Here is a 25,207-nt window from a genome sequence, read left to right as displayed (position 1 = left end):
TGCCTCCTGCACATCTCCTACTGGGGATGTGCCCGCAACCCAGGTACATGCCTTTGACCAGAATCGAACCTGGGACCTTTCAGCCCGCAGGCCAACGCTCTATCCACTGAGCCAAACCGGTTTCGGCATACAACACGATTTTTATGGCTACTTTTTCTTTATATGAATGAATGTGCTAGAATTTATTTGATTAATTCTCTGTCTTTGGTATTTTAGGTTTTCACTTTTCTACTGCTATAATAAGCTTTATTGAATCTTCCTGCACAATCTTTATTATTTCCTTAGGTTAAAGTCTTAAAAATGAAATTGCAGGGGGAATAGATATATAGATTTTAAAGGATTTTAAAAGAAAAGTATTTAGAAAAGTATTGCCAACTTGATAAAGGAAAAATGGTATATCATTGTAGCTTTAATTTGCTTTTTTCTTGTGAGTGTATTTGAGCTGAAGTTTCTCTAGATGTTAGTGAATAAGTACTTTTGTGTCATAACATGAGTGTTACCTGGCCTGAGACCTCCATTTCTTTTTAAAAAAAATATATTTTTATTGATTTCAGAGAGGGAGAGAGAGAAAAATAGAAACACCAATGATGAGAGAGAATCATTGGTCAACTGCTTCCCTCATGCCCCACATTGGGGATCTAGTCGCAACCCCGGCATGTGCCCAGACTGGGAATTGAACCATGGTTCACAGGTCAACACTCAACCATTGAGCCACACTGACCTGGCATGAGACCTCCATTTCTTAACCTGTGATGTGAGGGTCAGCTCAGGCAGCCTCTAAAATATTGTAGAGCCTTTAAATGTTATGAGTTTCTGTAGAGTTCCTTTCTTTTGTGGTTTTCTTTGTTTTAGATATATGCCATCCTATGCCATTAAATTAGGAATAAATACTGTTCGTTTTGGTTTAACATTCTGCTTTTATTTATTTAGTTTTTAATTGATTTTTTTTAATTTTTAATTTAATTTAATTTTTTTAAAAATATATTTTATTGATTTTTTACAGAGAGGAAGGGAGAGAGATTGAGATTTAGAAACATCGATGAGAGAGAAACATTGATCAGCCGCCTCCTGCACACTCCCCACTGGGGATGTGCCCACAACCAAGGTACATGCCCTTGACTGGAATCGAACCTGGGACCTTTCAGTCCGTAGGCCAACGCTCTATCCACTGAGCCAAACTGGCCACAGCTTTAATTGATTTTTTTTAGCAAGAGAGGAGAGAGAGAGAGAAACATTGATTGGCTGCCTCCTGTACACACCCCCACTGGGGACCAAACACACAACATGGGCATGTTCTCCACTGGGAATGGGACCAGCGACCTTACAGTGCACAGGACAATGCTCAACCAGCTGAGCCTCACCAGCCAGGGATAACATTCTGCTTTTAAAGAGCGAAGTGCAGAAGATGAAAGCAGAGAAAACCAGGATGATGTTGGACAGAATGAGAGCCTGAAGTTCGACTTAAAATTTTTTCCACTGTTGAGTGATCTTTTTGATAATAAAAAAATTATGATAATCATAGACATTAGGCCAGTTCTACAGTTAACTTTATTCAGCAGTGTTGGTCTGATACACAAAGGTTTTAACAAAGTGCAGAATTTTAGACCTGGAATTTTTTAGTCCTCTCAAGCTTGGGTCCTAGGTATTATCCTAATCTAGGAACTGTCACTTTTTAGATTTAAACCAAATCTCAAAAGAACATAAAGAAAAACCAACCATGAAGTAGACATGTGATTCTTTCTGATCTGCTCTGGTGTCCGGGAATGAGAGCTGAGGGGCGTCGTTCCCACTCAGGTGGCTAATGAGAAGCCTGAGTCCAGGTAACTGTTGGCTCCTGTGCTGGGTTCGCTATGGGGAGATAGTTTCTGCCAGAAGTCCTGAGGGAGCCTCAGAATAAAACCTGTCTCCTAGGCACTCATCCATTCCTTCCCAGCTGTGTGTTCATCAGGCTGTTACTTGTATCACCTTGATCCAGGTACAGGCTCCCAGAGGTGGACAGGACAGGCCTGGTCCTTGCCTGGGAGGCAGATGAGCAAATGGAACATTACGACATGTGCACCTAGAAGCCTACCAAAGAAGGGTGTCCTTTGGATGAGTCCTGAGGCTTAGGTACAAGCTCCTGCATGCTTGGGGTGGCGCCGATGGGGATAGGACTAGTTCTAGGTGCAGAGACCATGGTGCAGGATGGTAGTTGGGGGAATTGCATCCTAATGATAATTGGGGGTAGGAGTATTGGTCTTTCTGGTGATTCTGGACTTGCAGGTGAGGATGCTTTTGCCTTTTCATCTCTTTGTTTCCTAAGCAGGTGCCTCTGCCTCTGTGGTGCATATCAGAAGTTGGTTTTCCAAGTGAAGCAAAACAATGGCCCCACTCATGGTCAGGGGCATCAAAGTTTGCTTTGTTTCTGGTGGTGACTTTGTAGGGTAGGCTCTCCTTCGTAGAGGATGTTTCCTTCAGAAGGACTTAGAGCAGTGATGGTGAACTTATGACACGCGAACTCATTTTTTGGTTGATTTTTCTTTGTTAAATGGCATTTAAATATATAAAATAAATATAAAAAATATGTCTTTGTTTTACTATGGTTGCAAATATCAAAAAATTTCTATATGTGACACGGCACCAGAGTTAAGTTAGGGTTTTTCAAAATGCTGACACGCCGAGCTCAAAGGGTTCGCCATCACTGACTTAGAGTGACACTTGGCAGGGTGTCTTTCCCGAGTGCCATTCAATACTGCTCACTAGGCTTGCTTGCATTGTAGGGGCTCAGTACACCTGCAGGGCCAGTTGCAGATGGGAGCTCTGCTGCAGTGGGCCAGTGTCTGGACATGTTTTTCAAAAGATGTCTTTGTTAAGATGGCTCCTGAGCACTCCAGAGCGTGAAGATGTGTTCACATGGTGCTGCTTATTCATATAGCGCAAAGCTTTTTTTTTTTTTAAATTTACTTTTTAATTAATTTTTAAAAAGGAAAGATACTGGGGAGCTAGCAATGCTACAGAAACAGGGTTAGAGGCCTAACTAGAGAAAGACGCTGGTATTGGCAGAGATATTGAAGGGCTGTGAGCTTAAGGCCTGTGATTTACTTATTTATTTTTTTTAAGAGAGAAGGCTTTTTTAAAAAAATATTTTTTATTGATTTTTTACAGAGAGGAAGGGAGAGAGATAGAGAGTTAGAAACATCAATGAGAGAGAAACATTGATCAGCTGCCTCCTGCACATCTCCTACTGGGGATGTGCCCGCAACCCAGGTACATGCCCTTGACCGGAATCGAACCTGGGACCTTTCAGTCCGCAAGCCGACGCTCTATCCACTGAGCCAAACCGGTTTCGGCAGGTCTGAGATTTAAAGAGAGTCGACTAGGCAGTGGTCACCCTCCCAGCCCCTGCTTGAGGTTTGCTTCAGTTCATTCCAGAAGGAAGGAGAAGGGCAGAGAGGTAGGGAGCTCTCAGCAAAGCCAGCTCCAGCTTGGTAACCTCACCCACCTGCCATTTAAGGAGTTCAGGCTAATAGATGAAAAACAGGTGGCACCCAGACTGTCATTGAGGAGGAGGGAACTTATTCCAGGTTTCCAGAAACTCCCATTTCAGATCTGAGAGTGTCCAGGGCTTCAGCTGAGCTCCTCTGGCCAACCAGTAGTTACTTGGTCAGTCCTGCTGCCTTGACCCCATCTCCAGGAGGGGCTACAGCCAGAGAAGGGAGGGGGGAGTCCAGCCCCCAAGCCTTTCGAGGCACTATCAGGCAGATAAGGGAAAAAAGGGGCCTTGAGGACACTGGTTCTCGGAGGATCTGGTGGAGGCAGCATCTCTTCTGGGCTGGGCACAGAGTGGAGACTTCAGACAGCAAAAGCATTCCTGTTGGAGCTACAAGCCCCTAGAATTGCTCCATGGCCTGTCTCGCTTTCCGTTGGATCTCATCTGCTCCTGAACAACAAGATGGACATGGCAAGTCCATCTCCGGCCCCCATCTCCCCAGAGCCAATGTAAGTCAGGTGGACAAAATTCATTGGTTCCCCAATCATGGTCGGATCGATCCGTCTCCTCTTCTTCTTCGGCTAGGGTTTCTCTACCACAGAGCAGCCCAGTTTGTGCCAAAATTCACTCATGTTCCCTGATGGTTCCAGTTTCACTCTGCTGCCCGAGGCCCCAGAGGGCTCTTGCCCTGGTGCCTTGACCGCCCACTCCTCACTCCCTTCAGGTGTCGCAACACCCTGGGTTCACGCCAGGACGGGGCTAGGGAAAGGAGAGTCCTCGGAACCTCAGCTGGGCAGGAAAGGCCCATGTCTCAGACCCTGAGAAATGAGCAGGGCCAGGGAGTGAGGTGGGCAGGCAAGCGCACGGTTCTCTTCCTCAGGCCTGGAACCCTGCTCGGCTCCGGCATCGAGGCGCCTGGCTAGAGCTGGTTGGGGGCTCCTGCTCGGTGCCTGCCAGTGTCGGGTCCCGGGCTCGCTCTTCGGCAGAGAGGTGAGGCTGGCCGAGGGCGGAAACGGCGGCGACGCGATTCTCAAAGCTTTTTTTTTTTAAAATATATTTTATTGATTTTTTACAGAGAGGAAGGGAGAGAGATAGTTAGAAACATCGATGAGAGAGAGAAACATTGATCAGCTGCCTCCTGCACACTTCCTACTGGGTATGTGCCCACAACCAAGGTACATGCCCCCGGCCAGAATCGAACCTGGGACCCTTGAGTCCGCAGGCCGACGCTTTATCCACTGAGCCAAACCGGTCAGGGCAACAAAGCTTTTTTTTTAAGGCAGAATGATTTTAAGTTTTAAATCACATAATGGCCCTCGCTAGTGTGGCACAATTGGGTTGAGCATTGGCCCATGTACCAAGAGGTCAACGGTTTGAATCCCGGTCAGAGCACATGTCTGGGATGCGGGCTTGATCCCCAGTAAAGGGCGTGTAGGAAGCAGCCAGTTGATGTTTCTCTCCATGTTTCTCTCTCCTTCTCTTTTCCTCTCTAAAGTCAATTAAAACATAATTTTTAAAAATATGTCTTTTTAAAAAAATCACATAATGACATATCTGTGTTGTTTGTGAATTTGTGCCTTCAGATTTACCCAGGGAAGAGCTAAAGGCACAAGGGAAAGAGCTTCGGGTTCTCAAGTGTCTGGAGCACACAGAGATCAGAGTGGGGACAGTGGGCAGTCAGGTAGCTTATTGCAGTGAGTTTATCTGTTTCAAATGGCATAAGTAGCTGTTACTTGGTAAAGTTCTTATTTAGTAAAGTAAGCATATTCAAATCAGCAGCTTTGCCATGTTTCCAGGATCCATGCCTGCTAGAGAGCACTGAAATGTGTGTGTGTGTACCTTCCCAGTTCTTTTCTGTGCTTGTATATACCCTCCCAGGAAACAAAATGAGTATTTGTGCCATGGCTTACTTGTAATTGTGTAAGAACTTATTTTTAGTGACAACGCATGACATGGCAGACCTTGTTGTGAGCATTCTGCACCAGCCTCATTAAATCTTAGCCTGGAGGCACCATTATGAGCTTGGACTTCTGTGGTTGGTGTCTTTCTTAGGCAGGCTGTCTCCGCATGGTAGCACTGGGGTTCCATTCCACCAAGGGAGAGAGAGAGACTTTTTCTTGAGGGAGAGCATAGGATCCAAGAGGGTGTTGGGTTTCCCAGTGGGGAAGTGGGGATCTGTTACCATATAAGGGGGACATTAAAATCCACTCCAGGCAGCAGACAGCTTCAGGAGAGGCAGGTGTTCTGCCAAGGCATGGTTTTATTGCCCGGATGCAGTCCCATTGTAGGGATAAACTGACTTCCTTGGACCAGCCTCCTGTTGTTGCTTCCAGCTTCTTATCATGGTGATGGATCACTCCTTTCAGAAATTGGTTGTCCAAGTGAAGCAAATGTTTACCGAGTAAATGTTTACTGAGCACCTCTTGTGGACCAGGCACTATTGTTAGATAGGACAAGGGTCTCAAGGTCTGGGCCATTCTTATTCTAAATGCTATGCTAAAATGTAGCACAATGATTTGCAGAGCAGCTGTAAACAGAATAAGCTGTATAGGAACCCAGCCTGATAAGTATAGCCAACTGCAAAGAAGAAATCAAATAGTACGTATAAGGAATGGCTAAGTCTCCCTTCGGGGAGGCAGAGCTTTGGATATGAATCGTCCTTTTCTTGCTACAAGTAAATAAAGCTACCTTGTGACAACCACATCTCGTTTTTTAATAGACCAAGTGAGTTCGGTAACACTATTCTTGCCCTTGGGTGCAGCAATGAGCAAAATGGTATAATATTCCAGGTTTTTCCTAAATATTTTAGATACACTGTATTTACAAAGTGCAAGAATATTCAATAACAGATATGTATTTAAAGGTTGTTTCATAGAATGAACCATTTTCTCCGTGCAAGTCATTATTTTTTCAGAAACATTTTCTTTTTTAAAAAAATATATTTTATTGATTTTTTACAGAGAGGAAGGGAGAGAGATAGAGTTAGAAACATCGATAAGAGCGAAACATCGATCAGCTGCCTCCTGCACACCCCCTTCTGGGGATGTGCCCGCAACCAAGGCCCTTGACCGTAATCGAACTTGGAACCCTTCAGTCCGCAGGCTGATGCTCTATCCACCGAGCCAAACTGGCTAGGACTCAGAAACATTTTCTAGAAAAAAAGAAATCCTCCACCTGAAGATTAGCCCAGGAAAAAGTACATATTTATGACATCAGATGTAAGTTAACATAACTGATGTTCATCAAAGCCTAACCTAAAATTCTATATGTACCTTATTACCAAAGTTTATTTAGAGTCATGCTCAAAACCCGGGCCTGATTAATGTGAACAATATGAACATGTCAGTGGTTTCCCAAAAAGGGTGAGAATAAAGGTTTAAAATCAGCATCAGATATGCTGAGTTTGTTTAAAAAACACAGTGAATTGACTTAAAACAATAGAGTGGGAAAAAGACTTATTTGTAAAAAAGTAAGGTGGGTGTGGTAGGCTGATAATGCCTCCTTCTAGGTTGCAATCTCTGGAACTGTGAATGTTACTTTATATGGCAAAAGGGACTTTTTTTGCGAGTGTGATTAAACTAAGGATTTTGAGTTGTGGTATCCTGGTGGGCCATAAATGTAATCCCAAGGGTCCTTATAAGAAGGAGGCAGAGGAAATTTGATGACACAGGAGGAGATGGGAATGTAACTATGGACACAGAGATTAGTGTGTTGCTGCCATGAGTCAAGGAATGCTGGCAACTGGAAGATGGGGGAATGGATTCTCCCCTAAAGCCTCCAGTAGAAACCAGCCTCCTGACTCCTTAACTTTAGCCTGTAAGATTCATTTCAGACTCTGACCTCCTGACCTGCAGAGAATACATTTCTGTTATTTTATGCTACTAAGTTTGTGGTAACTTGTTATAGTAGCAGCAATAGGAAATTAATTTAGCAGTAAGGAAAAGTTTATTTAGCCCAAGAAAGGAAGACAACCAGTTACAAACAGAGGAGATATAAATTCAAAGCATCAATAGTTGTGAAGGGAGGATTTGAAATGAGAAGATATCACTACCATTTTACACAGACATTCTTTTAAGAAGTAATATAATATTTACCCAGATAGCCAAGTATCATCCTATATAATAAAGAGCTAATATGCAAATAGTCATCATGCCCTCATGCCATCATGGCTCAGACACTCAACACTGGGGAGAGAGGAATGGGGACCAGCTAGGCTGCGGCCCGGGAGAGGGACAAGCCGCCCACCCTGCGGTCCCAGGTGCCAGCGGCTGGGGCTGCGGCCGGGAGAGGGACAAGCCGCGTGCCCCGCGGCCTTGGGTGCCTGTGCCTGCAGCCTGGGCAAAGCCGCCTGCCCACGGTCCCCTGTAGTTGCAGCCATCCCGGATGAGCCGGCCTGGGTCCTGGGTGCCTGTGACTGGCCGGAGGAGGGAGTTCTGGGTCCGGGTGCAGGACGAGGCAGAGGCATTTAGGGGTGATCAGGCCAGCAAGGGAGCAGTTAGGGGTGATGAGGCAGGCAGGCAGAGGTGGTTAGGGGAAATCAGGCAGGCAGGCAGGCAAGCGATTAGGAGCCTGTGGTCCTGGATTGCAAGAGGCAGTCGGACACCCATTCGATTAAATGCCTTATTGATTGTAATGTGAATATCCCATGGGTTGTGGTCATACTGGTCTTAGAAAGCACATTTTCCTTTACCTGGGAAGGACAGCACAGTTATCCCAAGGTCAGAGGGCTCTAGACCCAAGGGCTCTAGACCCAAAATTGTAATTTAGATAACATGCTTAAGTTTAACCCAGGTTACCCAAGGTCTCTAGGTAACATGCTGTTTCTGCTTCTGTAAACTGCTTTTTTGCAAACTAGTTTCCTCATTCCAAACTCTGGGATGTAATCAATACCTTTGTGATTTTTTGCCTATATAACCCTGGAGCTGCGACCATCTTGTTACTATGAGATTTGGGAAAGCAAGATGCCCCCTCATAGTCCCGGATTGCAATAAACGTGACTCTTTAATTCGGAAAAAAAAAAAAAAGCAGTCGGACATCCCCTAAGGGGTCCTGGATTGGAGAGGGTGCAGGCCGGGCTAGGGACTTCCCCTCGCCCCTATGCATAATTTCGTGCACTGGACCTCTAGTATATATCCTATCTAATAATAGACAAACATGGTAATTAACCATACCTCTGACACGCCTCCCATTGGCTAATCAGGGCGATATGCAAATTAACTGCCAACCAAGATGGCGGCTGGCAGCCAGGCAGCTGAAGCGAACAGGAGGCTTGCTTGCTCCAGTGATGGAGGAAGCCAAGGTTCCCCGCCTGCTGCTGCCGGCCTCTGAGCTGCACTCTAAGAAACAATGTTGCAATTATAGAAGCTAAACAAACCCCAGAAACCTGCTTTCAGCCAGCCAGGCCTCAGAGCTGGAGCTGCAACAGTGTTTCAATGATAGAAGCCAAACAAACCCAGATACCTGCTTTCAGCAGCCGAGGTCTCAGAGCTGGAGCCGAGCCTCAGAGCTAAAGCCGGCTCTCAGTTCCAGTGACAGCCATAGAAGGTAAATAAATCTCAGAATAAAAAACAAAAAGAAAAAAAGGAGAGGTTGGGAGCTTCAGTCACCTGCCAGCCTGAAAACGGCCCTCAGCCCCTCACCCAGACTGGCCAGGCACCCGAGTAGGGACCCCCACCCTGAAGGGGGTGTGACCAGCTGCAAACAGCCATCATCCCCTCATCCAGGCTGGCCAGGCACCCCAGTGGGGACCCCCACCATGAAGGGGGTGTGACCAGCTGCAAACAGCCATCATCCCCTCACCCAGGCTGGCCAGGCACCCAAGCGGGACCCCCACCCTTATCCGGGACACCCTTCAGGGCAAACCAGCCGGCCCCCACCCGTGCACCAGGCCTCTATCCTATATAGTAAAAGGGTAATATGCAAACTGACCGTAACAGCAGAAGGACTGGGAATGACTGGTCACTATGACACACACTGACCACCAGGGGGCAGACGCTCAATGCAGGAGCTGCCCTCTGGTGGTCAGGGCGCTCTCAAATGGGAGGAGCTCTGCTCAGCCACAAGCCAGGCTGATGACTGCCAGTATAGCGGTGGTGGTGGGAGCCTCTCCTGCCTCCTCAGCAGTGCTAAGATGTCCGACTGCAGTTTAGGCCTGCTCCCCGCTGGCAAGTGGACATCCCCCGAGGGCTGCCGGGCTGCCAGAGGGATGTCTGATTGCCATCTTAGGCCAAATCTCCCAGGGAGTGGGCCTAAGCCAGCAGGTGGTCATCCCCTGAGGGGTCCCAGACTGCGAGAGGGCACAGGCCGGGCTGAGGGACCCCCCCCCCCCGGAGTGCACAAATTTTTGTGCACTGGGCCTCTAGTATATATATAAAAGGCTAAGTGACCAACCACATGTCTGTCTGACCAACTAACCAGCCGGTATATATGACACACACTGGCAATTTAAAAAAGGAACATTAACTTGCGAATGCGTGATACATACAAAGCTCTCGCTAGCGCCAATCGCACACGTGTGTTTCGATCTGTCATTGTCGATCATGGTTGTTCTGATTCCAATAATTGATTTGGCTCCATCTGACACTGGCCTCCCATCTAAATTAATTCGAAGACAGTTTCCCGTGATGCCAGCATTTGCAATGACTATTAATAAATCATAAGGATAAATTCTAGACAGAGTGGGACAGCAGCCTACCTGAACCCGTTTTCGGACATGGTCAGTTATATGTTGCTTTCTCTCGAGCTTGAAGAGCATGTGGCGTTAAAGTGCAAATACTTCATCACAAGGGAAATCAGTCAAGCATTCTGAAAGTGTTTATACTCTTAATGTGGTATACAGGGAGATATTAGAATAAGCTTAATCAATTTATCAGTCATTGTTTTTATCAATGTTGTTTTCATATCATGTTTTTGTTGTTTTTATATTATGTCTTTGTTGTTATATTATGTTATTGTTTATTTATTAACCAATTTATATATTATTTTCATATACATTTTACTAATTTTCTTTCATCTCTGACACTTCTATTATAGAGAAAGGGCAAATAGCGATATTAAAATATTTCTTCTAATTAATTTCCTTTCAATGTGCACAAATCCGTGCACCGGGCCACTAGTAGGAGATAAAAGATAAGGAAAGTATGTGATTAACTAGGCATAGCGTCCCACTGACAGCCTTGTTGGGGAAGGGGACAGGGTCCTTATCAAAAGGATCCTTCAGGAACTCTTCCAGGCTGTGTCTCTATTTGAAAAGGCTCTTCCTGTGCTCAGAGCAGTGAGGAGAAAGTGCCCCCAGCAAACACAGCAAACCCTGTTGTTGGAGAGGAGGTTCTCAGCAGCTTCCAGAGGTTAAAACCGGTCCCACACATCATCAGGACAGGGCAGTGTTAGACTCTGTGACACCAGCAGGAGTGAGACGGGGCTGGGACAGCAGCCTTCCCAATACTATGGGGCTCATTTCCAACCTACAGTTCTGTACACAGGTACCTGCCAGGGAGGGAAGAGTGCAGGTGCTTCAGACAAGAATGCTTACTAAGTGCATACCACACACTTTCTCAGGAAGGCCACTTAGAGGCCTCCCAGCACAGAGGAGGGAGTGCAGGGGCAGTATCAAGGCATGAGGCCCTAGGGGCCTGGTCATGTGGGCTCTAAAGGAGGCATGTAAAATCCTGCAGAGATGTTAGAGCAGTTGGTATGTAGGAAATTCAGGCAACGAAAAGCAAGGGAATTGCTAAATATAGGAAAAAATTATATAAGAAAGGCAGTGCTATAGCCTAAATGTGGTTCAGCAGCGAAAAATACTTGTGTAGTCAATGATGTAAACACTGCAGAAGACCGAGCCAAACTCAGGAGGGTGTTGGGAAGAGTGCTAAATTCTCCTTTTTTTACTCTAGGAGGCCAAAATGCAACGTACATTTGAAAAGCCAAGAAACAGTGTCAGAAGTATGTTCTCAGACATGGAGGCATAGACCCTCCAAAACGCTAAAGAGCAAGACATTTTTTCTTTGATCAACTTGGTAGAGAACCCAATTGTTCCAGATGGGAAGACTTACATTCCGTTGAGAAATCAGGGACCAGGTGCCCCACTGATTTTGCTGAGGTTCCTTCTGTTCTGATGGAGTACTTTGCAAATGACTATCGAGTGGTTAACCAGTTTGCCAGACATCAAACAGGGCAGCCAATGCCCCAAAATATGGTGTCTCCTCTTTGTGAATCTGAAAAGGTTTGTGCTGCAGCTGATATGCCACTTCAGGTCTGTTATGCCACTTTGGATCAAATTTACCATGGGACGCATCCCCTGAGGAGGTCAACCACAGACATTCTCAAGGAAACAGGAGAAATTTTATGGCTTACCATACATTCCGAACACTGCCTGGCAGCTGCGATTCAGTCACCTCGTGGGCGGTGGTGCTAAATATTACTCTTACCTGATGTCTAGGGCAGTAGCTTCCATGGTTTGGAAGGAATGTTTCCTGTAGGATCCTTATAACAGGGTGACGAGGGGGTGGTTCCGAAGAGAGATGCTTGCCCATGGTGGGGACGCAGCCCATGCTCATGGTGAAAGTGTGCTTCAGAGGTGTCCTTCTATTGATGACTTTGTAACTGTCCTCGTCTGACTTGGATCTTGACTTGGAAACTTTCCTCATGGATTCTGAATGACATAAACACCTTGAATCTTTTAAGTCAAGGTCGTGTAGATATTAACTTTATTGTAACCGCTATAGCTGTTAACACTCGTTTCTGATTTCAGTATTCATTTCTGTAATAATTTCTGAAAAACCTTAAACGGATGGAACTTGGAATAAATAATTGTTTTAATTAAGCTAAAAAACAAACAAACAAGAAACAGCTAAAGAGCAGAAAGAAAGGCTTCCCTGAGCAGGTGGGTGAGAGGGGCAGGAGCTGTGTCTGGTTCCATGTCTTACATCACTGTGACTTTTTGAACTATGTACCTGCATGTGATAACTTTTTAGTTTGTTTGTTTTTTTCTCTCCTTTATTTACTCTCTCAGGGGTCTAGGTTGGACCAGGAGTTGAGGGGTGTCCCCTTAAGGAATGAAGTCTCCACTTCTCGATTGTGTACAGAGAGGTGATCTGGATAGGCTAGAGCAGTGGTCTGCAAACCGCGGCTCGGCAAACGGCGGCTCACGAGCCACACGCGGCTCTTTGGCCCCTTGAGTGTGGCTCTTCCACAAAATATCGACTTCTGCGCATGGGCCACGAAGTTTCAATTGCACTGTACGTGCGCGCTTGCACGTGATATTTTCTGTTTCTTTGTTACTAATGTTGTGGCCTCACCCCATAACAAAGAAACAGAATTTCCAGAGGATGAGGCCCAGAAATCAGGATTTTAAAAAGATTCCCAGGTGATTCTAATGTGCAGCCAAGGTTGAGAACCACTGGGCCAGAGCCCATGCTGCCCTCACACGGCCTGGAGTGGAGTTCTGTAAGCTGCATCATCCTTTATCCCATTGGTTAGCATTCCAGAGAAAAGCCATAGAGGGGATATTTTTATAGGTTTTTGGAGGGGGCCACAGGCCAAGAGTGTCCCTTCCTAAGAGCTGCTCCCCTTCTCTCCTCTGGCACCCCAGCTCTCCCCAATACCAGACCTGAAATGTAGGAACAAGGAGGAGTGGTTTCTGCTTCCTGAAGTGCCACTGTTTCCTCCGATTAATGTGGTTACATGAATGTTAAATGTATGTGCTCTTTGGTAACATCTGTAAATTGTTTCATTTCTTTAGTATGTTTACATGGAGCTTGAATGTGTCCAGTTGACTATTTTTCTGAGGATTCTCATGTACATTTTAAGGTTTTATTGTATTTAAAATAACACAGAGATAGCTCTCTGAATATACTAAAAACCACTGAATTGTACTCTTTAAATCAAGCATGTCAAACTCACAGCCTGCAGGTCGCAAGTTTGACATGATTGCTTTAAATGGATGAATTACGTGGTAAATGAATTATATCTCCATAACGATGTTAACAGAACTAACATGAAGAGTCAGAACTGCCCTGGAGCCTGGTCTCTCTGCAGCCCACCCACTCCTCCACTCACATCTTCAGAGTGGGTGTTGGACTTGTTGGAGAGCAGCAATCTGCCAGAATCCCAGTGGTGACAGATGTAGGGAGAAAGCAGCTTCTGGTGTTAGAGGCAACCCACGTCCCTGTCTGAGGAACATCAAGAAGAGTTAGCCAAGCACTGCTATACCTGGATGCTGAACAGGCTCCTTCCAGTGATGGAAGGTACAGCTGGTAACATTGCAATATGTATTTCTGAAAGAGAAAAATGTATTCCTGAATGGTATACATGCCTCTTGGGGGGCATATGTGATGACCTTTTCCTTATAAGACCAGCATGATACTTTTATTCTAGAATTTTATAAGCCCTACCTCCTAAACAAGGGTGGTTAATCAGTTTATCACAGGTGATGTAGGAAGTTGCTCTTATACTTCAAGCAGAAAAACTGAGTTCCAAATGAGCACATTCAGTGTTGGAAAACTCTTAATATTATTGTTTTATTTTCAAATATAAGTTTAAAAGCAAACATACCTTGCTTTTTAAATTGCCCAAAAGATAAACATTAGAAATACTTATATGACTCCATTTTCCCCAGCAGGACCCAGTAATTCCAGAGGGCTTAAGGTGGTTAGGGAGAAAAACGAGCCTTGATTTTGTGTCCACAGAGCTGGCCAGTTTTTTAAAAGTTAATGTTTTGCCCTAGATAGTTTGGCTCCGTGGTAGAGCATAGGCCTGTGGATTGAAGGATCGCAGGTTTGATTCTGGTCAAGGCTACATACCTTGGTTCCAGGTTCAATTCCTGGCCCGATTGGGCGTGTGCGGTAGGCAACCAATCGATGTATCTCTCTCACAGTGATGTTTCTCTCTCTCTGTCTCTCCCCGTACCTCTTGTTAAGTGGCTCCAGGCCTGGCACTAGTGCCAGCTGGCCTTGGTTTGCATCTTGGCCTCTCCAGGGCACCTCCAAGCCCAGCACAAGTAGCAGCCATCTACAGATCACTCTGTAGCTCCTGCCAGGAATCCTCAGGCAGAGCACAGGAGGTGGCTGACCTTTACACTGCCTGGGAGGCTTCAGAGCTAGTACGCCTAGTGGAGAGCTTCCGACCATGCCAGATTACAACCCTACCACCTCCTCGAGCGACACACTCAAGGGGTGGACTTGGCAGGCACCAAAGTTCATTGAAGCAAGTCCTGCCCCGGAGATTCAGCTCCTGCACAGAGCTCCTCTGCTATTGTCTTAGCTGGTCCTCACAGCCCGTCAGCCTGGCGGTCAGTCCCTCTCAGTAACATCAGCAGCAATCAAGGCTCAACTACATCAGGACAATTCACACAGCCAACGCGGGTGCACTTGGAGCACCCATCTCGGGTGTAGGGTGCCGCTGGGCCCTACAGGTCACCTACTATAACACAAGGCCACTCTGCCAAGTCTGGGAGACATAGCAGTTATGCCTAGTACATAGAAACAAATGTAGGGAAGCAGCCAAAATGTGGAGACAAAGAAACAGGTCACAAATGGGACACATGCTTTCATTTCTCTTGGGTGAATACCTAGGAGTGAAATGATTGGGTCTTATGGTAGATATATGGTTAACCCTTTAAGGAATTTCTAAATAGTTTTCCAGAGTGGTTCTGTAATTTTACATTCACACCATCAGTGTATGAGAATTCCTATTCCTCCACATGCTTCCAAACACTTGGTGTACACAGTATGGTCCGTCTTTTTAATTTTAGCTACCCAAGTAGATGTTTATGTACTTTATTGTCATTTTAATTTGCATTTCCCTAATGGCTAATATTGACTTGGAATTTTAAAAATCTAATGAAACTTGTTTTGTGGTCCAGAACGTATATGTCTTGGTAAAAGTTCCACGAGCACTTCCTTGAGAGGAATATGTATTCTACTTTCTTTGGCTGGGGTGTTCTATATGTTAGGAAGGTTGAAGTGCTTAAAAGTATCACCATGGCTTTTGATAAGATGAGCTTTTTTTGAAAATGTTATAATTCAAGTCACAACAAGGTGCAGAAATGGGGGTAGTTTTCCCTGTAAAGTGCTGTGCTTTCAGTGTGGTTTCTGTGAGCCGTGCTTCTGTCGTTGGAATTAACAGGTTAGAGAGCTTGTTCTGCTGTCTTCTCTTGCAGATTATGTCTCCACATCTGAAGCAGAAACAATACAATTTGTTGGTAAATTTCTCATATTAAAATAATCCTGTGGGAGCCAGCTCCTTCCCCTGGTAGCTGGTGGCAGAGTGGGTTCATCTCCCGTGGCCTTTCTGCAACTTGCTGAGTCCGTCTGAGGGAGGAATGCTGGCTTACTTTGACTGCCCTGGTGTACATCTCTTGGCTTGTTTTTGTGGTTCTGCTGATTTTCCAAGAAAGGTCAGGTTATGATATTCCAATCTTATTGTGTGTTTTTCTGAAAGCCTGTGAATGGAGAACTTTGGACTTGGATCATTAGAACCACCCCCAAATCATTGTTGATTTATTCTCCAAAGAAAATATAGTTAAAGTGGTCTTTAAAAAATGTATACTTTGATTCATCTTTGCTCATTCTAACATGGTAACATATAAAAGGGCCTACTTTCAGTTACTTATTTGTTTATAAAGCATTGGGTTAATGTTTCAGGATGAATGACTTGGTACTTTGTGTTCAATTAGTAGCTTCACTGTTGAAATTCTTAGGAATCTTAAGGACAGATTGGCCACTGTGGATTCCAGGTTAAATACCCAGCAAGATTCTCACTAGACATCATGTGCTTTAGGAATGAAGGCTTTTGTGAGATAAGGAGGGAGTCATTCAGCTATTTCAGGAAATCAGCTGATGAGGAAACTTCTGAGCCCAGTGTCTCAAACACCCAGGGCCCTGAGATGGAGGGATGGGGGCTGCCATCCCTTCCTGTTGTGGAGGGAGAAAAGGGAGATTCGGTTCTGGCTCAAGGACCCTGGATTGTATACTTACCTGGCAGGGGACAGACCGTGATCACAAAGGTGGTTTTCCCAGGGCGAGGCTTATCCATTGCCCTCCGATGTGCTGACCCCCGATGGGAAAAAAAGAGAATCCTGGATTGTTAGAGTCAGTCAGTTTGAGCTGGTCCAGTTCTAGTCTGACTTTATGTCGCACGGCATCAACAAATGATGTTGAAAGGGCTGTATGTTGCAGCATCTGACAGCCTAGCCTGCCCGAGGAGGCCCTGAGCGATATTTGTGGGTGGTGTGGATTATGGATTGGTCTCAGCCAGGGCGCATGCCCATCATAGCCTTAGCTTTGACTCTCTACCTTTGAAATACCCTGCCTACACTCTAGTCCTAAGTATTCACATGCTGAAACCCTCCTTACCTTTCTTGTTTCCTGTATTGTCCTTCCCTCCTTTTGTGGTCAAAGGTCACCTCTCCCTGGCTAATCAGGTCATCCTTTTCCCCCCTCTCCCTCCCCCCTCTCTTTTTCCTTTCTTGCTCTTTTTCTCTCTTGTTTTCTTTCTTTCTCTTTAAAGCTCTCATTATGGAGCCCTGGTCAGTGTTGCTCAGTGGTTACAGTGTTGTCCCATGCACTGAAGGGTCATGGGTTCGATTCCCGGTCAAGGGCACATACATGGGTTGCAGGTTCTATCCCCGGCCCAGGTTCGGGGTGTGCGCAGGAGGCAGCCAATTGATGTGTCTTTCACATTGATGTTTCTCTTTCTCTCTAACCCCCTCCCTCCTTCCCTTCCACCCTCTCTAAAATCAATGGAAAAAAATATCCTCAGGTGAGGATTAATAAAACAAAAAAAGTTTTCATTATGGAAAAGTTCAATTCTATACAAAAGTAGAGAGAATAGTGTAATGCTTCCCCAGGATCCCATGCCCAGCCTCAGTAGCTGTCAGTTATGGCCATTTGGTTATGTATGTGTACAGTAGCCGTATGTACCTGAGCCCCGGGTTTTTTTTAGAGAGAGACAGAGAGAGAAACATGGATGCGAGAGAGAAACATTAGTTGTTTGCCTCCCGCACATGCCCCAACTGGGACTAGGGATCAAGCCTGCCACTGAGGTATGTGCCCTTGACTGGAATGGAACCCAAGACCCTTCAGTCCGCAGGCTGACACTCTAACCACTGAGCAAACAGGCTAGGACAGCCCCAGGTTGGTTGGTTTGTATTTATTTATCTACTAGAGGCCAGGTGCACGAATTCGTTCACCAGTGGGTCCCTTGACATGGCCTGCGGGATCGAGCCGAAACCAGCTCTCCAACATCCCCCGAGGGGTCCCAGGTTGCGAGAGCACAGGCCAGGCTGAGGGACCCCACCAGTGCATGATCGAGGCGAGCAGGGATGCGGGAGGTTGGCCAGCCGGGGAGGGACCATGAAAGGGCTCCAGGGCTTGTCTGGCCTATCTCGCTCAGTCGCTCAGTCCTGATCAGACCGCAGCAGCAAGCTAACCTACCAGTTGGAGCATCTGCCCCCTGGTGGTCAGTGCATGTCACAGCGACTGGTTGATTGCCCCTTGGTGGTCAGTGCTAGTCATAGCGAGCAGTTGAGCGGCCTTAGCATATCATTAGCATATTACGCTTTGATTGGTTGAATGGATGACTGGACAGCATATTAGGCTTTTATTATGTAGGATTGTTAATCCTCTCATGAGGATTTCTATTGATTTTTAGAGAGAGTGGAAGGGAGGGAGAGAGACAGAGAGTGTGCCTTCTACACACACCCCGTCTAGCACCAGGGATGAAGCCTGCAACCAAGGTACGTGCCCTTGACCGGAATCGAACCTGGGATCCTTTAGTCTGTGGGCTGATTCTCTATCCACTGAGCCAAACTGGCCAGGACAGCCCCCAGGCTTTTAAAGTATCCCTAAATATTTTAGTAAATATATAAAAAACACTGTTCATAAATTAACAACAGTTCCTTAATATCAAATATTCAGTCAATATTCATTATCCAGGATCAGCATTCAAAATATATTTTTATTGATTTTAGAGAGCAAGGGAGAGGAAGAGAAAGATAGAAACATCAGTGAAGAGAGAGAATAATCTATTGGCTGCCTCCCGCACTCTCCTTGCTGGGCACTGAGCCCGAAACCCAGGCATGCGCCCTGACTGGGAGTTGAACTGTGACCTCCTGGTTCATAGTTTGACGCTCAACCCCTGCTCCATGCCAGCCAGAATCCTAAGTTTCTTAAAGGTTTACTTTCTCCATCTTTTTTTTTTCTCCTTGAAAATAACAGGTTACTTATCTGTCTCTTTTTTAATATATTTTTATTGATTTCAGAAAGGAAGGGAGAGGGAGAGATAGAAACATCAATGACTAGAGCGATTCATGCCCCCTACTGGGGATTGAGCCCGCAACCCAGGGACGTGCCCTGACTGGAATCGAACCATGAACTCCTGATTCATAGCTTGACATTCAACCACTGAGCTACACTGGCCGGGGCGGTTATCTGTCTCTCTTTTTTTTTTAATGTAGATGTATTTTTTAAAAATATGTCTTTATTGATTTCAAAGAGGAAGGGAGAGGGATAGAGTTAGAAACATTGATGATGAGAGAGAAACATCGATCAGCTGCCTCCTGCACACCCCCTCCTGGGGATGTGCCCACAACTGAGGTACATGCCCTTGACCGGAATCGAACCTGGGACCCTTCAGTCCGCAGGCCGATGCTCTATCCACTGAGCCAAACAGGTTAGGGCTAGATGTATTTTTAAAAAATATATATTTTATTGATTTCTTACAGAGCGGAAGGGAGAGGGATAGAGAGAGTCAGAAACATCGATCAGCGGCCTCCTGCACACCCCCCACTGGGGATGTGCCCGCAACCAAGGTACATGCCCTTGACCAGAATCGAACCTGGGACCCTTGAGTCCGCAGGCTGATGCTCTGTCCACTGAGCCAGACCGGTTAGCGCATTATCTGTCTCTTTTAAGGTCCTCATGGATTGGGTTTTGCTGATTACATCCCTGTGATATTATTGAAACACATTGCTTTGATCATTGTATTTCCTGTAAATTGGTAGTTGGGTTCAGGTGGCGTCACATACTTCCATCAGGAGGCATTTGGTGTCTTATTGTCTGTCTTTTTGTGCCCTTGGGAAGCACTGAGGGTCATTGATTATGTCCATTTCTTCATCAAGCACTGCAGGATGGTGACATTTGAATCCCATCATTCCTTTTTTGGATTATTGGCTGGAATGATTATTTATTTTTAAAGAGTAGCCCTAGCTGGTTTGGCTCAGCGGATAGAGCGTCGGCCTTCGGACTCAAAGGTCCCAGGTTCAATTCTGCTCAAGGGCATGTACCTGGGTTGCGGGCACATCCCCAGGAGGGGGCGTGCAAGAGGCAGCTGAATCGATGTTTCTCTCTCGTTGATGTTTCTAACTCGCTATCCTCTCCCTCTCCCTTCCTCTCTGAAAAAAAAAAAAAAATCAATAAATTAAAGAATAATTTATTTTATTTTTTTAATATATTTTATTGATTTTTCACAGAGAGGAAGGGAGAGAGATAGAAAGTTAGAAACATCGATGAGAGAGAAACATCGATCAGCTGCCTCCTGCACATCTCCCACTGGGGATGTGCCCGCAACCCAGGTACATGCCCTTGACCGGAATCGAACCTGGGACCTTTCAGTCCGCAGGCTGACGCTCTATCCACTGAGCCAAACCGGTTTCGGCAATTAAAGAATAATTTATTGCTTTTTAAGGAGAGAGGAAGGGAGAAGAGAGAAACATTGTGATGTGAGAGCACAACATTGATAGACTGTCTCCTGCACGCCCCCCTACCGGAGATCGAGCCCACAACCCAGGCATGTGCCCTGACTGGGAATGGAACCAACAGCCTTTCGGTGAAAGGGAGGATGCCAACCAACCTAGCCACTCAGGCCAGGGCTGGAATGATTCTTGAAGAGACACTTCCCCTCATGACTACCGTTGCTTACCCTGAGTTAACAGTTTGTATAGGGAAGGCAGGCTAACTGCTTGGTTCTTTCCTTTTCTTAGTTTTCACAGTGATAAATTGATTCACTAGTGTCCTCCACTAATGACTAGTTGTTGTTTTTTAACCATAATTATGCTTTAATTGACTAAAATGTGATATATTTCAGTCTGCTGTATTTTTCATTCTCATCAATGCTCATATTGTTTCATTTTTTACTGTAAAATCCTGTTTAGGCCCTGACCGGTTTGGCTCAGTGGATAGAGTGTTGGCCTGCGGACTCAAGGGTCCCAGGTTCGATTCCGGTCAAGGGCATGTACCTTGGTTTCGGGCACATCCCCAGTGGGGAGGTGTGTAGGAGGCAGCCGATCGATGTTTCTCTCTCATTGATGTTTCTAACTCTCTATCCCTCTCCCTTCCTCTCTGTAAAAAGTCAATAAAATACATTTTAAAAATAAAATCCTGTTTAGGTTGGCTCCCGAGTTCTTTGATGTGACCTAGTAAAGGCTTTGCTTTCAGGTGTGACAAGATATTCCAGGCTTAACTTGCACATCTCTTGGCATTTCTCCAAGTGTCCTGATTCCTTTCAATGGAAATTGAATTTAAATATCACAACCTAGCTACAGGTGCTCACTGTTAATTGAACACAATTAGAAGGGTTTTATTGTTTCATTTTTAAAACATCATGTGTGATAGATACCTCATGGTGATGTGGAGGATCCCAGTCCTCAACAACACTTGGAATAATGGAATTAGAATATTCCTGTGTTGCTGTGGAAAAGTTTAATGATAATCTAATTTTCTTTTATAAAATCATTTGATTTTCACATAGCTATTCACAGGTGTTTTTTTTCCTTCAAAGTCCAAAAAATTTATCAGATTAAGTGTTAGAGTAGGTCTTTTGGGATTGGGAGTTGATTTTCTTAGGTACCCCATGTAGTCTTTCAATATGTAGTTAATTTTTTTAGGGACGTTTTCTTAAATATAATTTTTTAAAAATATATTTTTTAATTTCAGCGAGGGAGACGGAGAGATAGAAACATCAATGATGAGAGAGAATCACTGATCAGCTGCTTCCTGCCCTCCCCACACTGGGGATCGAGCCCACAACCTGGGCATATGCCCTGACCAGGAATCGAACCATGTCCTCCTGGATCATAGGTCGAGGCTTAACCACTGAGCCAAGGCGGCCGGACTATTCATTTGTTTTTAAGAGCTTGTTTAAGTATAATCTAGGTGCCATAAAATTTACCCACTGTAAATGTGCAAATCAATGAATTTTAGTAAATTTATAAAGTTATACAGTCATCATCACAGCCTAGTTTTACAACATTCCCACATGCCAAAAAGAGTTCTCATGCTGTTAGCAATCATCCCACTTCCACCCCACAATTTCTAGGCAACCACTAATATGCTTTATATCTCTATATATTTATCTTTTCTGAAAATTTCCTTTAAATGAAAGAATATAATTTGTGATCTTTTGTGTCTGGCTTTTTACTTAGCAAAATGTTTTTGAGGTTCATTCATGATGTAGTACGTATCAGGATTTTATTCCTTTTAATGGCTGAATAATAGTCTTTTGGATAGATCACATCTTGTTTATCCATTCCTCAGTTGATGGACATTGAATTGCTTTTGCTATTTTGCTATTGTGAATAATGCTGCTTGCTATGAATATTTGCATATACATCTTTTCCCCCCTATTTTTTTCTCTTGGGTAGATACCTATGAGTAGAATTGCTATGTTGTATACTAAGCTTATGTTTATCTTTTCAAGAAACTGCCAAATGATCTTCAAAATTAGCCAGACCATTTTACATTCTTCCTAGCATATGAGGGTCCAATTTTTCGACAACTTCACCAATCCTTGTTATTGTCAATACTTTTGATTACAGCTGTTCTAGTGAGTGATAGCCTGTGGTTTTCATTTGCATTTCCCTGAGGACTCATGATCTCGAGCATCTTTTCATGTGCTTATAAGCCATTTGTATATCTTTGATGAAATAACTGTTTAAAGGTTTTTTTTGAGAGAGAGAGGAAGGGAGAGGGAGAGAAAGAGAAACATCATTGTGAGAGAGAAACATTGATCGATTGCCTCCCATATGCACCCCAACCAGGGACTGAACCCACAATCTAGGCATATGCCCTGACTGGGAATCGAACCATGATATTCTGGTGCATGGGATGAGGCCAGGGCAACTGTTTAAATTTTTTACCTATTTTTTTAAAAATTGTGTTTTTTTGTCTTTTTGTTGTACTGTGAGATTTCTTTATACATTTTAGATACAAGTCCTTTATCAGATACATGATTTATAAATATGTTCTCCCAGTCTGTGTCTTATCTTTTAGTTTTACTAATGATGTCTTTTGAGGTGCAAAACTTTAAAATTTTGATGAAATCCATTTATACTTGGATATACAAATGTCTTTTTTCAAAGAGTTTCATTTTCTATAACACCCATGTGTGAATTATTGACTTACTATTTATGATTTTTAGATCTACTTGCCTACATTGTCTTTCCTAAGAACTCTGCACAGCTGTTGGAAAGGATGGGTGGGTCTTTGCTATGTGTAGTAATCTAGACAATGGCTAGAATAATACTAAAATGTTAACACTGGATTATCTTTTTACTCAAGAAGCATGGCTCTTGACTTTTGAAAGCAGGATCTTATTCCTGACTCATTGTCCCAGGTGTCGTTGGCACCTTCTTAGGATACCGCCTGTTTTCTGTCTGGAGCTTTCGGTGGCCTTTGGATCAGAGGAACCAGTGGCTCTTATTTTCAGCATGGCACCTTATAAGTAGGCTGCTTCTCTAAATATGGTGAAAAGGTCAAGTGCATGATATACCCCTTCCAATTTTGTAAAGGCTTGGGTAACATATTTTTACTTGGCAATTGCAGGTGAAGGACTTAACAAAATACTTGGATCCCAGTGGGCTCGGCGTGATCAGTTTTGAAGACTTCTACCAAGGGATCACGGCGATCAGAAATGGAGGTCAGTCACCCCCCCTCCCCCCACCCCTGTGCTTCCATCGCCTCACCCCTTCCTCAACTCTACCTCTGGCCTTCCCTCTTGCTCAGCCACCCCTTATTAATGACCATTACGCCTCAGACTCCTTTTGCTGAGCTTAATGTCTTCCCTTTGAAGTCCCTAAAATGCCCCAGGTTTAAGGATGCTCTCTCTCCTTTTTTGTTATTTGCTCTTCACATACCCTATCTTCCAAAATTGACTGACTCAACTACTTATCCATAATGTTAGAAAACTACTGCCACTTTCCCCAAAGAGTTTTTAATGGAAACTGACACACACAAAAATATTAAAAGACTTACACAGTGAACACTCATATGTATATCTCTTATCTGTATTCTGCAGGCAACATTTTACCATATCTGCTTTATCCATCCACCTTCCTATCTATTTTCTCTTTTTTCTAATGGGACGCATTACAAATCAGTATACTTCCATACACTTCAGCCTAAACTTTTCAGCATGCTATCAGTCATTACCCAGAGTTAAATAGTTGTTTGTAGTCTTTTTAGAGTAAAATTTACCTACAGTGAAACCTTAAGTGTGCCATTCTGTGAATTTTGACAAGTTCTTGTGTCTGGTAATGCAAATCACTGCCAAGAGTTACTAACATCACCACAGGCAGTTCCCTCATGGCCTTCTAGTAATCTCCTCCCTCTTATTGGTACCTTCTTTGCTGATTTTTGCCGCCATGGATTAGTTTTGCCTTTCGTGGACTTCATGTAAATATGATCATCCATATCTGCTCTTTCATCTGGCTGCTCCCCGTGCGTGATGTTTTTGAGATTCATTGTGTTGTATCAGGAGTCTGTTTTTCTGTTATGGAGTAGTGCTCCATCATGTGCTTATACCTCATGGGTGGATACTTGTTTGGGGCTAGATGGTTCCAGTTGGGGGTTATATATAAAGCTTCTAGTGAAATTGGTGGGCAGGTCTATGTAGATACATGTTTTCATGTGTTGGGGGCCGGTACCAGACAGTGGGGTGGCTAGTCATGTGCATGTGAATTCAGTTTCGTGTAAAATTGCCAGATGTTCTCCCAAGTAGTTGTACCATTTTACTCTCTTACCAGTTGTCCAAGCACTTTCCTCTTCAAGTGAAACTCTGAAGCTCTGAGTAGACCTTTCCTTCTCATTCCCCATCTTGGGCCAGGTGGTGTCAGGAGTGCAGTGTTGGGAAGTCTCCAGTCACAGGCTGTCTCCTTCCTTCTTGCACCTTGTCAGAGGAAGAGGGGCATAAAGAGACTCGGCAGAGCCCATGGTCATCATGGTGGTCCAGTCAAGGGGGGGTACCTTTGAACCCGAGGTCTTATTAGCAGTTGTTGATAGAGTCTCACCTGTCTTCTCTGTTACATTCCGAAAATTATTGCCCGACAGTGTCACATAGGGCCTGGGTTTCCTAAAACACCAAATCCCAGATGGTTTTGAGTAGCATTCTGTATGTGGAGCCCTGTGTGTTGTTACTTCTTTCACCTAGTTAGTCCACATAGATCTGAACACCAGCACAGCCCAGAGACCCATGGTGAACAAGCAGCCAGGGACCTTGTGCGTACAGAGCACGAAACGAGGGAGGGAACAACAGGGGAGGTGCTGCTGCTGTCAGTGTGGCAGGTGGGGGTGGGGGCTGACTTGCACAACCTTAGCACAGGGATGGTGGCATCAGTGTGTTCCCTGAGGCACAAATCAAAGGGCCCGGAGGAGCTCTGGGCCTTGGACACGCCCCTTGTAGTCTCTGCCCTTCCAGCGAGGGTTGAGACTGGGCTTCCTTGGACTCAGGTGGTTGAGGAGCCCAGAT

At 44.8% G+C, this 25,207-nt stretch overlaps 1 protein-coding gene and 3 pseudogenes across 2 annotated transcripts in view; 3 read left to right on the top strand and 1 right to left on the bottom strand.

The window, feature by feature from the left end:
* Positions 1 to 25,207, top strand: part of RAB11FIP3 (RAB11 family interacting protein 3) — a 106,786-nt gene that overhangs the window by 40,439 nt on the left and 41,140 nt on the right. For both annotated transcript variants that reach the window (XM_036303059.1, XM_036303060.1), the window contains exon 2: positions 23,287 to 23,380. In XM_036303059.1, coding sequence (XP_036158952.1) covers positions 23,287 to 23,380 — 94 coding nt within the window. The remainder of the gene's footprint in view (positions 1 to 23,286; positions 23,381 to 25,207) is intronic.
* LOC118652873 lies at positions 3,570 to 4,241 on the bottom strand (annotated as a pseudogene).
* LOC118652872 lies at positions 11,406 to 12,127 on the top strand (annotated as a pseudogene).
* LOC118652945 lies at positions 16,436 to 16,576 on the top strand (annotated as a pseudogene).

Source organism: Myotis myotis, unplaced genomic scaffold (genome assembly GCF_014108235.1).
Source record: "Myotis myotis isolate mMyoMyo1 unplaced genomic scaffold, mMyoMyo1.p scaffold_m19_p_35, whole genome shotgun sequence".
In the NCBI taxonomy this organism is placed as follows: Eukaryota; Metazoa; Chordata; class Mammalia; order Chiroptera; family Vespertilionidae; genus Myotis; species Myotis myotis.
This window is presented reverse-complemented; position numbering and strand designations above follow the sequence as displayed.